We start from the raw sequence: 13,268 nt of genomic DNA, 5'->3' as shown, positions 1-13,268 counted from the left end.
GTACGGGCAGGGGTACCTTTACCTTTTACCTTTCCCTCATTTCTGCTGAGGGTTTAACTAAATGACAACTCCCGAGTCTGAATGCTTGGAATTCTTAGTTCAGCAGTGCACCTGAGAGCAATGCAATAGGATAAGGCTTTCAAATCAGCTCTGGCCACTGAACTATGCATACATTAGGTACACACCTGGGATGGAGAAATGGTGGGCCTGCAAATGCTGCTGGGTTGCAGCCCCCATCACCCTGGACCATTAAACATGCCGGCCTGGGTTGATGGATGTTGAGAGTCCGACAATTTTTGGAGGACCACAGGCTCCAAAACACCTACATTTGTAGGTATACTGCACTCCTCCACCCCTTTCCTGAAGGTGGAAGGATCACAGGAACAAGACAAATGAACGTACTAGTGTCCCCTGGATGTATGAGACACTTAATCTCAGGGTCGTGGGTTCAAGCCCAAGTTGAGCATAAGATTCCTGCATTGCAGAAGAGAAGAGGAGGAGGAGGAGGAGGAGGAGGAGGAGGAGGAGGAGGAGGAGGAGTTTGGAATTGATATCCCGCTTTATCACTACCCGAAGGAGTCTCAAAGCGGCTGACATTCTCCTTTCCCTTCCTCCCTCACAACAAACACTCTGTGAGGTGAGTGGGGCTGAGAGACTTCAGAAAAGTGTGACTAGCCCAAGGTCACCCAGCAGCTGCATGTGAAGGAGCACGGAAGCGAACCCGTTTCCCCAGATTACGAGTCTATCGCTCTTAACCTCCACACCACAGCATCGGACTTACGCAATCAAAAATGAAGGGTTAAATGACCATGATGGCAAGGTCTGGATTTCATTGCTCAGTCATATATGGTGGTCACTTCTGTTGCAGCATGATCAGTGATTTTGATGTTGATGATGTTTCTTTTAAAAAAATAAGCAAAACAAAGGTATAGTGAAAGGTAATTATGCATGAATGCAGATTTAATTGAGCTTGGAAAATATAAGGCAGTTGTAATACTGAATGTGTTTCAGGATAAATTATCACTCTATGAAGTATTTGTGAGCCATAAATTTTGCCATGCTTAAAAAAAAATAATTATATATAATTATGTCTTTCTGTCATGTGATGCTAAAAATTATTCTCTTTGGGCCAACATGCATGTTTAAAATACACAAACAATTGCAGTTATATATTAGAGGCTTGTATGTTAGAGGGTTTTTAAGCCCAGGTCTTTTAATATGGTTGAGGAACGTATGAGCAGGCAAGTGTTAAATTGCTTTGTTAGAATAACTAAATAAAAGCAGGAATACTGGCTCAAAATGCACTGGAACTGTGGTTTCCAAATGATCATCAAGTAATAAGCACCACATCTTTTGGGAGTCTCCAGTCTCCTTTGAATACACTCCAGTGATGCCAATTCTACAGTATGTTTCGATTCATATATTCCTGTTTTCTCTGTATGCCAATAAAGCTTGATTGATTTGATTAATGCAGCCGCTCCTTTAGGGTTCTTCGTTGTTCTTGCATTTCAACACTTCATCTTCAAACAGGATTCTTAGTGACCTTCCACACAAAGATGTCGCATGAGAACAAGATAAAGAATTGCCCCATTAAAAATGGGTGATATGCAAAAGGTTAAAGGGTGGCAGCAGTTGTTTGTGTCATTGCTGCTGCTTGCTTGTTTCACCTGTGGACTTGTTTCACCCTAATCCTTCCTAGCACTTGTCATGGCTGGAGAGAAAGTGGATGTGCAAGACTTCCTGCAGCAAATGCCACCTGCATTGAGATAAATATGGAAAACCTTTTGTTCATAGGATTCCAATGTGCAACTTGCCACTTCTGAACTGCAGTTCTGATGAATTTGTCATAGCCAGACAAAACTGAGAACTCAATAAATCCAGGGAGCTTCTTTAGAAGGAAAATGAGATGGAATGCTCTATGGAAAGAAGGAAAAAATGCAAGGTGATGAGATGAGAAAGCACTGGGGACTATAAACCTGCCTTAATTTAGAAACACATCTGTCTGTCATTTTATATACTTCAGATATTGTTTCTTCCCACCTTAAAGTATCTATTGCCTGTGTTCCCATACAGGGGGGCATAAGCCACTAGAACATATGTTACAGCTTAGATCTGTCCAACCGTTCCCAGACCAAGTCCAGCTGAAATATTAATTAGGAAATGCAATCCTCCTTACAAGAAAAAAAATATCTGGGATTTTATGGCCCAGCTTACAGGATGCCGGTGATGATTGAAACTGCATAGCCCCAGATTTTTAAAGGCTTACTACCTATAGTAAGTGTATTTATTAACAGAGAGTGATTTTGCCAAATCAGCTGTCAACGATTCCAGATTGCTGATGTCACAAGTCCTCATTCAGAGAGGGCAGATCATTGTTTTTTTCTTGCTTCATTTTCTTCCGTGAGTCACATTGTCAATCTACTTGGAAATCCAGAGCACACATTAAATCACCAATGGAAAAAGTGCAGGGACTTCAAGATGGCAATCTGGGAGGCAGAACTGAATTATATCCCTGTAATATCAGTGGGCTGAGGTCAAGGCACTGTCTCAAGATCTTCAAGTGCTGGAACAAAAACTCAACCAAGAATAGTGGCAGAAAATGTGCATTTTGCAAGAAGTGATCCAGCAAAAGACAATGGAGATTGCATACTGTCAGAAAATTCTTCCTGATGTTTAGTCAGAATCTCCTTCTTGTTACTTGGATCCATTGAGTCCTACTCTCCGGAGCAGGAGAAAACAAGCTTGCTCCATCTTCCATGTGACAGCCTTTTAGATATTTGAAGATGGCTATCATATCTCTTCTCTTTTCCAGGCTAAGCACATCAAACTCCCTCAACCATCCTCATAAATCTTGTTTTCCACCATTTATCATCTTGCTCACCCTCCTCTGCCCACATTCCAGCTTGTCCATAACCTTTTTAAATTGTGGCACCCAGAACTGGACAGAGTATTCCAGGTGTGGTCTGACCAAGGCAGAATAGAGTGGTACTATTACTTCCCTTGATCTGGACACTATACTACTATACTTCTGTTGATTACAGTGCAAAAACTTCCAGGTTATCACTGTTTCCTGAAAACAATTAACACAGAAAGGAATGCTAAACTTCCACTAGATTTCCAGGACTGCCTTTCCCACAATGCAAAAAGATCACGTAAAACATGGAAATTATCAGTTAAGGAAACGTCAGGAAAACAGAATAAAGTGCTGCCCGAATGTAACCTAAGAGAGCTCAGAAAAGGATATTCCAAGCCTGGGTTTTGATTGATTGCTCTCGTTTGTTGGGAGTTACGTATATTATCTAGGGACGCAGGTGGCATTGTGGGTTAAACCACTGAGCCTAGGACGTGCCGATCAGAAGGTCGGCGGTTCAAATCCCCACAATGGGGTGAGCTCCCATTGCTCGGTCCCTGCTCCTGCTAACCTAGCAGTTCAAAAGCACATCAAAGTGCAAGTAGATAAATAGGTACCGCTCTGGTGGGAAGGTAAACAGCATTTCGGTGTGCTGCTCTGGTTCGCCAGAAGTGGCTTAGTCATGCTAGCCACATGACCCGGAAGCTGTACGCCGGCTCCCTCGGCCAATAAAGCGAGATGAGCGCTACAACCCCCGAGTCAGCCACGACTGGACCTAATGGTCAGGGGTCCCTTTACCTTTACTTTTTACATATATTATCTAATAGGTTTTATGAAATTATTTTGATATATTGCAATATATCCTTCAGGAATGGTGGTAACAAGAAAAAGATTTTAGCTCAGAATACTGTGATTCAAAGCAAGCTTTCAAATCACTTCAGCCCTGCAGGAAAGAAGCATGCAAAGTGGGACAGCTCCACCCATCTTGAAACTCTTGAAGGGAATGAAGGAAACTAATATTGAGCAGGGCATTTTGGTATCACAGGATCAACAAGCAGTTTTAATTGATGACTACACCCATGATTTGGGCAATTTATCCCCAACTTACCAAGTGCAATTTTTAACTTCTGAAGGCAATAGGAAGCCTGATTGCAGATTTAGATATTCTTGCCCAGATTTAGATCTTCTGCTGCACTGTGTTTATTACAAGGGTGATTAACTGAAAAGAAATTATTGAACAAATTGGCAGCTTTAAAATTAGCACTTTCCCAATTTGACCTTGGGATATCAGACATTAGAATTAACAAGACTATGCAAAGGGCTTTAGCTCAGATAATTTTTAACTGGTGGGTCCCCCCACTGTTGAACAGTGGGTATCACAAGAGAAGTGTAGCAGCAAAAAATCAAAAGCTGCAGAGGCTGGATCTCACATCCTTTGACTGCAAGTAAGGACTTTCTTAGAAGTTCAGAGACTTCCTCACCTTGGGCCTGATGAAACAATTCCCTCAGACTTACCTGTGAAGACTAGGAGGGCAAAAGTAATTAACAAATGCCTAAATAACAATGGGAAGCGGAAAAGCAAAAAGATCACAAAATATAAGAGAAGCATTAGTTCAAAGGGTAAAGTAGTAAGATTCATTTTTTACAATCTTTCTAAGTTGCTGGATAAAGATAATAAGGCTATCAAGGTTAAGCCAAAAGCAAGGGAGATGGCATTAAGAATAAAAACTCCCTCTACTTCCAGGAAGACCTTAATGCACAGGATGCTCCATTAGCATCACGAGCTATCTTTCTCTTTCATCCTAAGGAAACACCAAATAGTTCTATATAATTATCCTAAACATAAAGGATGACTAAGCCAATTTGAGGGCAAGATACATTTGGCACATCCTTTAAAGCATACTAAGCTGGATTCTATCGCTGTGAGAATTTGTTTTATTAATGACCTGATACTAGAGCAACTATAATTTGTGCTCATTGCAAGTACTGTCTAGCATGCAATATTAGGAGTGCTAGAACTCCTTTAAACAAAACTGGCGTTGGGATCAAATTGCACCCTCTATTTGGCCCCATATCTCAGCATCTGACACAGGAAACAGCCGTGCCCAATAAAAACCAATGATTTATGGCAATTGGACACAAGTATGAAAGGGTCGAATTTAATGTTTTATCCAATGAGAGTCTTTTCCCCAGTTAATATCACCACAAACCAAGGAGTCTGGCCATGAGATAGGGAAGCATTCTTTGAGTCTAGAATGAAGCCTTGGCACTCTTCAAGGATCACCTCACCTCAGCTCAGCTCACAAGGCTATGCTCAGTGCTATCTTTCCAGAGAAACTGATCATTCAGTTCTTCATCTGATTCTTTTCCATATGCCCCATCCAAGGGAACAGTGGACACATGAGAAATGGCCTTTTCAGTGATGGCCCCATCTATGGAATGCACCTCTTAGGGAGATGTGTCTGACACCGTTTCTGTTTTAAGTGCCAAGCTAATACATTCCTGTTTACGCGGCTTTCAGTGAGTTAATGTTGCCTCTTATGGTGATGTCCATCTTCCAGCAGGGATGCAGGTGGCGCTGTGTTAGGGACTGGGCAGAGGAGCAATGGTGGAGACCGCTTCCCCAGCCTGACCCTTACAGAGAAGATGGAGACACTTCAGATTTACAACAGGAGTTTGAGCAGGGGCAGAGGAAGGGGAGGCGCAGGGGGTGCAGGCAGCCCTGGGTGTCACCACTGAAGGAGGCGACAAAATGCCGGGCGGCACTCACCGCGGGACCTGCATCGCGCCCGAGCCACGCGTCTCTCCTGGGAGAAATGCGGTGGCTTGGGTGCGCGGAGGCTCCACGCTGCCCAAACGGTCCACCCGCTGCCTCCCCCCCCAGCTGTAGGGCGGCTGAGTGGGAGGAGGCAGGCAGACACCGGAGGCCCAGTGGTGCGCCCTTCCCCAGACACCCAAGTGGCTTCCTCCGCTGCTGGGTTTGAGGGAGTTTACAGCTCAGAGGCAGATTGTCACAGCTAAAAATTGGCCGCGGTTTCTTTAATGCTAAGTCAGCATGAGTCAGCGGCCTACAATGACTCCTGCAACCTTTCCCCAAATTATACCTGTATATATAGAGTGGTCAATGTTAGTGTTGGGTGTGGGTTGGTTGGGTGGTAGAAAGCTGGTTGCATTTGATATGTACAGTGGTGCCTCGCAAGACGAAATTAATCCGTTCCGTGAGGCTCTTCGTATAGCGGTTTTTTCGTCTTGCGAAGCAAGCCCATTGACAGTTTAGCGGATTAGCGCTATTAGCGGTTTAGCGGCTTTTAGCGGATCAGCTGATAAGCGGCTTAGCGGCTTAGGAAAAGGGGGGAAGGGGGGAAAACCCGCAGGAACTCGCAAGACATTTCGTCTTGCGAAGCAAGCCCATAGGGAAATTCGTTTTGCGAAGCGCCTCCAAAACGGAAAACCCTTTCGTCTAGTGGGTTTTCCGTCTTGCGGGGCATTCGTCTTGCGGGGCACCACTGTATAAAGCTGTCGGTCGTGGTTGGAGAAGACGACTTTTAAGAATAAAAACAGCATTCTACTCTTTCTTAAGGACTCTTTGTGCCAACTAAGATCTGAGGACTAGGCAAAGGGGTAAAAAGGAGGTCAGAACCTTTTCTTTTACAAACACTGACACAGATGAGGGGGGAAAGCTGGGAAATAATGGGAGAGGAAGAAGGGGGAGAGACAGCTGATGGACTCAGTGGACTCAAAGGTGAAAGGTCCTTTCCAGCACCCATAGCGATGACTCATGAGGAAGTAGGAGAGACGGAGGGGTGGGGTTTCACTGGGCGCAATGCCATTACTCCAAGAGGCTGCATTTCTAAGCCTCTCTCTCTGAATATTAAACAAAAGGCATTGCTAAGAACTTTCCTTGTCTTATCCATTCCTGGCAGCCTACCATGGGGGGATCGGATCCCCTGACGCAGGGGTCAGCCAACTTTTTCAGCAGGGGGCCACTCCACTATCCCTCAGACCTGGTGGTTGGCCGGACTATATTTTTTTGGGGGAAATATGAACAAATTCCTGTGCCCCACAAATAACCCAGAGATGCATTTGAAATAAAAGGGCAGATTCTACTCATGTAAAAACACCAGGCAGGCCCTACAAATAACTCAGAGCTGCATTTTAAATAAAAGCACACATTCTACTCATGTAAAAACACGCTGATTCCTGGACCATCCGCGGGCCGGATTTAGAAGGCGATTGGGTCAGATCCGGCCCCCGGGCCTGAGTTTGCCTACCCATGCTCTGACGCCTGACACACACACTGTGGTCTGAACCAATGAGCCTCTTGGGCTTGCTGATCGTAAGGTCAGCAGTTCAAATCTGAGCAATGGTGTGAGCTCCCGTTGCTCTACCCCAGCTCCTGCCTACCTAATAGTTCAAAAGCATGAGTAGATAAATAGGTACCGCTGCGGTGGGAAGGTAAATGGCGTTTCCATGCGCTTTGGCTTCCGTCACAGTGTCCCGTTGCGCCAGAAGTGGTTTAGTCATGCTGGCCACATGACCAGGAAAGCTGTCTGTGGACAAACGCCGGCTCCCTCAGCCTGAAAAGCAAGATAAGCGCCACACCCCACAGTTGCCTTTGACTAGACTTAACCGCCCAGGGGTCCTTTACCTTTACCATCTTTCATTGGAGTGGATAGGACTTGGTCGTTATTTATCTATGGTTGGATGAATGCTTTATATACCTTGCATTGTTAGTATTCCAAAATTTCCCTCTGGTTTTATATTGCTTCTATATGCTGTATTTTATTTTTGTCAAATTGTTTGTGATACTTCTTACTGTAAAAAGAGACTGGCAAATGAAATTAATATTAGTAATAGCAGCAGCAGCAGCTATGTGAGGGGTAAACTATAGTTCCCAGGATTCTCCAGGTAAAGCAAAGTGCTTTAAATGTATGGTGAGAATGTGACCTTACTTCATTGATAACTTTCCCTTCCCTTTCAAATTAAAAGAAACGGCAACAAGATGTGTTTGACCAAGAACCTCAATGGCAATATTCAAAGAAAAGGAGCCCTAAAATAATTAAGAGACTGAAAGGAAGGGTTGTGGTTTGTTTTTGTTTGTTTTAATGGAGGAAAGAGTTATGCTATATTATGGTCTACATTTGAAAATAGGAAATCAGCAAGTAGGGTGGCATGAGAAAACAGAAGATTGCAACGAATATCCCTTGGTTCAGCAAGCAAGAGGGAAAATCAGGGCACCTGAACAAGCCACAGAGCTACCGTTTTTCCTTCACAGTTCCAAAGAGTAATCATTAAGGGACAACGTTACTGGTTTACAAACTTGTAGGATATTCAACTCAGTGGGGGCAGCTGGGAATAATGTGAATGCCCAGTGCACTTAAAACGCAATGCGTGTAAGTTTGGTTCCATGCATGGCCAAATATGCTGGTGTCAATAACCGGATCTCGTTCCTTGCATGGGTTCCAAGTGCTCCTCCTTGTTCAGATTTTGCCAGTATTTGAACAATGGCATGCTCGTCTCTTTTTCTCATCAGCAGCAATAAGAAATCCCGAGCAGGAGAAAGCAGGCGCAAGAAATCACAGGACATCTACATTGCTCAAAAAACTATTCTAAAGCACCTAAGTAAATTTAGGTCCTTTAAAAGTGGGTTAGGCACTTTGAAATTAAAGATACATTGGAACTACAATGACTTGACGCTCCACAAAACCTACTAGAATGGCTGAATCCCACAAAATTAACCCCGGTTGTGTCTGCACACTGAGCACACCTAGAACCAATCCCATACCCAAAATAGCCTGCAGTGATAACTCCTTAATTTCTTTCAACTTCTACTTTGTTGATCAAGGGATATAGTGGAAGCGTAGATGAGCGTTTGGAAAACTGAAAGCCATCACCTTGCCTTTGAATCCATCCAGATAAGTGGTTGCATAAGCTATTGCTTCTTTATAACAACATTACCATCTGCAAAGGAGATTATTTCAAGTTCAGAATTCTCCGCAGTGACCCTAAAGTGACTTGAAGCCACGGTGCACATGGAAAAAATTCCTATGTGGGTCTCATTTCTGTGCACAAAACTATCTTATGTATCCAAATATGCACAAACACCTCTGTTTGCACATGATGGGCAGCCGGCATCAGTTGGGCTTCCTACTGCAGGAGACGTCATATAGGCATCTAGCACATGTGATGGCACACAAGGAAGGTACCTGAAATTTTCTCAATATAACAGTATCGGTTGTCGTATGTGAAGCTAAGACAGTGAACCAAGGAAGAATGAAAGCCCTGGGAGCCTTTGATCATGAAAACTAAGACTTGCTGATTTCCCGCACACGTCTGGGTTACCTTTTGGCAATGTAAGCAAACGTCATGTATCTTGTACATATATGATTGTGGCCCCTACCAAATGTTTGCTAATTCCAGTTAAAAAATCACAGAACCATGTACACAGAACAAGGCTATGGAGTAATCTCATCCAATATACCCCACCCACCCCAAAGCCTTAAGGCATCATCTTTTATGCAAAAACACCCCAAATGGATGCCTGTCCCAACTGCACAGGACAACCTCCAAGAAGGCAGTTTCCTCAACTTCCCCAGGCAGCATGTCCTATTGAGGAACAATATGCATGAGTCAACGAGGCTTCTTCAAATGTGTGAATTTGAATCTGCTTTCCTGTAATTTAAACCCATTGCTTCTGGTTCTGTCATTGGTGCACTATGTGATCATCTGCTTCTTCTCCCCTTCTTTCCGACATCCTTTAGGAAATGAATAATTTTGACTGCCCCTTAACCACTTTGAGATATCCCTAGAAACAATCTTCACTAACACGGTATGTGAACTTTCAAATAACAAGAACACACAAGCTTTGCAGTTTTGATTGGAAGGGGGAAATAACCTGGGTGTGCTTTATTCTAAGACTTGATAGAGGTCTATGTACCTGCCAAAGGACAAATTATACAGAGACAAGAGTTGACAAAAAAAATTCAAAAGCATCTAATTGATTAAGGAACTTAGACTCCACATTTTAATTCCTAAAACAAAGCCCGAGGCATGTAGTGTTGATTCACAGTGCAATAATCCTTTCTAAACTGACTTGCTGTAGACAGCACTGGCATTCTACTATAGGAAACCAATGGGGATATTAATATCGGCTATTAACACTGATCCTATCTCGTAAATCCAGCCTGTCTGTTACCACAGCACTCAAATAAAGGTGTTCTGAGGTCAAGAGGATGTGGTGTCCAAACGAGTCTTCTATTCCAAGAGGAAAGCAGCAAAAACAATCTCTACAGCAAGCATCAGATCCATATGTAGGAAAACCAAAAAGCTGGTTTTAAATGTCATGTTTTTCAAAGTGAGAATTGATGCTGGAACCAGTTCTAAAAACTGGCTGGCTGAGCTGCAGCTGCAGCTGCAGACAATCAATCAAAGCAGCTCAGAATCAATGGGGAGGGGTGAGAATTGGAAGCAAGGGGGAGGGAAGCGTGCACATAAAATGGAAAACTAGGAGCAGGTTACAAGCCTTTCTAGGCCTTTAAGAAATGCGAGCCCACTTTAGTGTTTTGTCTGCAGTCAAATGTCTCCTGAACGGTTTCCAATCGGCGTACGCACCAACGACCGGTTGTGTTGTAAAATGTGGACTGCAGGCGAACAGGACGGCAAGTTCTGTGAACAAAATCAACACGGCAAACACTGGCGCTTTGGGTCTTCACCTGGCGTGGCTGCTTGTCTGAATTCTGAGCTGCTCCACACTGATGCCCCCCTCAGGGGCAGAAGTAGTGTGTCTCCAAGAGAAAGGAGAAAGCACTAGCAAGAACGTTAACTTTCTCCCTCAACACCAAACCGGCAGTACAGCATTCCTCACCCATTGTGAACACTGCCATGGTTCAGTTCAGGAAATGGAAACGCTTCAGGAGCAAAAGAGTTCTTGACAGAACTGCCACAGCCTCCATCAGATAAGACCCCTGTGGCCTTGCTATAGAATATACTGAATGGAGATTAGGTGGCCATGCAAACCGCCATAACAACAAAGCTGTGACTAAGGGCAGGTCAAGGTGGAAGGCGGCCTTGGGCAATTCCAGAAACAGTTACCACCAGGCCTTAAGTCACTCAAGTCAGTACTGTTTGGCCAAAAGAGTTTTTTTTTTTTTTTGAAAACAACAACAACAACAATAATAATAATGGTCACAGCAACAAATTAAGATGAGGGGTGCAACACTTATTGTCCAACTCCTATTCACTTGGTTTTGCTATGCTTTTCAGACAGAAACACTGTTTGATCCTGTGCCAGACGTGTAGGGTGGGACTTGCTCAGGTTAAGCATCCAGAAAAAGTGAAAAGTTGTGAGGGGGTTGGTGGGAGATGAGCAACGAAGTGGCAATTTGTGTATGACGTGTGAGTGTTCGAGACCAAAAAAAAAAAAGGAATACTCCTGCCAGTATAAAAATGAGCAGTGCAAAACTGACTGTCCCCTGGCCCAGCTTTTGCATCCTCGTCAAGAGCTGCACCCCTCTAAGTTCCATTTTCCTTCAGGGCATCACCTTCTCTTCAGTCAAATGCACTGGCCATGACTTACAGCCAACAGAGAGGGCACTGGCTGTAGGTCATAAGGTGACTGATTCACCATTGCTTAGTAAACAGTTAATATGTGAGACATATATAGATATATATCCCGCACTTCAGAATATAATTATTCATTGGAGGCATAACCAAAGCAATGGAATAAGAAGTCACCACAGCAATGTTTTTGCATCCTCTTGATGTTTGTACAAGAACAATGCTGTCTCTGGGCACCTCCTAAAGAAGGATGCAAGCCTTCTCATGCATCAGTGGGCTGCCTAACATATAAGCCAAACACTTCAGTGAAATTAAATTAGTCTTCCACCCTATACACATATATAATATTTATCTATATGGCCCATGCTTTCTCCTCCTCCGTTTCCCAGCAAAGCCCTATAAATACTAATCTTTGTAGCTTTAGCTGTTGCAGCTGTCATCACCCCCCCCCCACCTTCCAACTCTCACATAAGAACAAAATAAAAAGGGTTCTATTAAAATCAAGCACTTAACATAAATATTAAAACAATGGTAGGGACAAAATATAACTCTACATATAGAACTTCATAACTACCGTAGCACCTATTACCATAAACGAAAGCAAATCTGGTCTGACAGGGAACATGAGGGGGGGTGGGACTGAAGCAACGCTAACAGAACTTGTGACTGTCGTCATTTCAATCACTCTTTTAAATTTTTGTTCGTTTACAGTTGACAACCTTATTAAAATTCATTTCACTAACCAGTTCATTCTAAGTTACTATGGTTACCAAGGAACCCTTTAAAAAATAAAAATAAAAACCTTCAAGAGGATGATGATAGGACTTTAGCAATAATAATAATATTAATAATAATAATAATAATTAAAAAAAAAACAAAAATTGGCCAGTGGCAGGTTCTCCTACTGGTTCTCCGATGAGGGCTGCCCTGCCACGTGCCCCTCCTCCTAAAGCCCACCAGTCCACAGAAGGGTAAAATCATGTACAAGTCCATTTCTCAGTTCCCCAGGATGAGTTTGACAAAAGAAGCCACGTCTGTCTCTTTGGATTCGTGCAGGGTGAAGAAACTGTGTTTCTGAAAGAGAGAGCGAGAGAGAACCAGTGAGGAGAAGGGAAAGAGAGAGGGTAACATGTCAAAACCTTCCATTACACCTCTCACAGGAATCCTAGATTCCCCACCACCACCACAACACACACACACACATTACCTATAAAAGGACCACAGTAATTCCCAAGCGGGACGCAGGTGGCGCTGTGGGTTAAACCACAGAGCCTAGGACTTGCCGGTCAAAAGGTTGGTGGTTTGAATCCCTGCGACGGGGTGAGCTCCCGTTGCTCGGTCCCTGCTCCTGCCAACCTACCAGTTCGAAAGCACGTCAAAGTGCAAGTAGATAAATAGGTACCGCTCTGAGGGGAAGGTAAACGGCGTTTCCATGCGCTGCTCTGTTTCGCCAGAAGGGGCTTAGTCATGCTGGCCACATGACTCAGAAACTGTACGCTGGCTACCTCGGCCAGTATAGCGAGAAGAGTGCTGCAACCCCAGAGTCGGTCATGACTGGACCTAATGGTCAGGGGTCCCTTTACCTTTTTAAAAAGAGTGTCACAGACATGAAAAGTTTGGAAAGCTCTGTACTAAAGTGTCCACCAGGAAAACCTGTTTGCAGGCAGTAGTTACAGAGTCAGCAATGCTCCAGTTATTGGCAGAAAGGGATAGCAAGAAAAGCCTTAGTATTGATACTGTTGGGTTCTAGAGGAGGAAGCCCACTGTAGCCGACCCCAACCTTGGAAAAGGCCATCAGAGAGAGCTGGCAGCAGTGATAGAGAGCAGGAATTATCCACTGCCAAGCTTAGTCATGCTGGCC

General features: G+C 43.9%; 1 protein-coding gene and 1 long non-coding RNA gene across 4 annotated transcripts in view; one reads left to right on the top strand and one right to left on the bottom strand.

The window, feature by feature from the left end:
* Nucleotides 1-13,268, top strand: part of LOC310839303 — a 127,794-nt gene that overhangs the window by 16,984 nt on the left and 97,542 nt on the right. The gene's annotated exons all lie outside the window — the stretch shown is intronic.
* MAP2K6 (mitogen-activated protein kinase kinase 6) overlaps nt 9,716-13,268 on the bottom strand; it is a 76,412-nt gene continuing 72,859 nt past the window's right edge. For all 3 annotated transcript variants that reach the window (XM_083727723.1, XM_083727724.1, XM_083727722.1), the window contains exon 12: nt 9,716-12,481. In XM_083727723.1, the coding sequence (XP_083583849.1) occupies nt 12,404-12,481 (78 nt within the window). In that variant the 3' untranslated portion in view covers nt 9,716-12,403. The remainder of the gene's footprint in view (nt 12,482-13,268) is intronic.

The sequence above is a fragment of the Podarcis gaigeae genome (assembly GCF_964106915.1).
Source record: "Podarcis gaigeae genome assembly, chromosome: 2".
NCBI classification, from domain to species: Eukaryota; Metazoa; Chordata; class Lepidosauria; order Squamata; family Lacertidae; genus Podarcis; species Podarcis gaigeae.
This window is presented reverse-complemented; position numbering and strand designations above follow the sequence as displayed.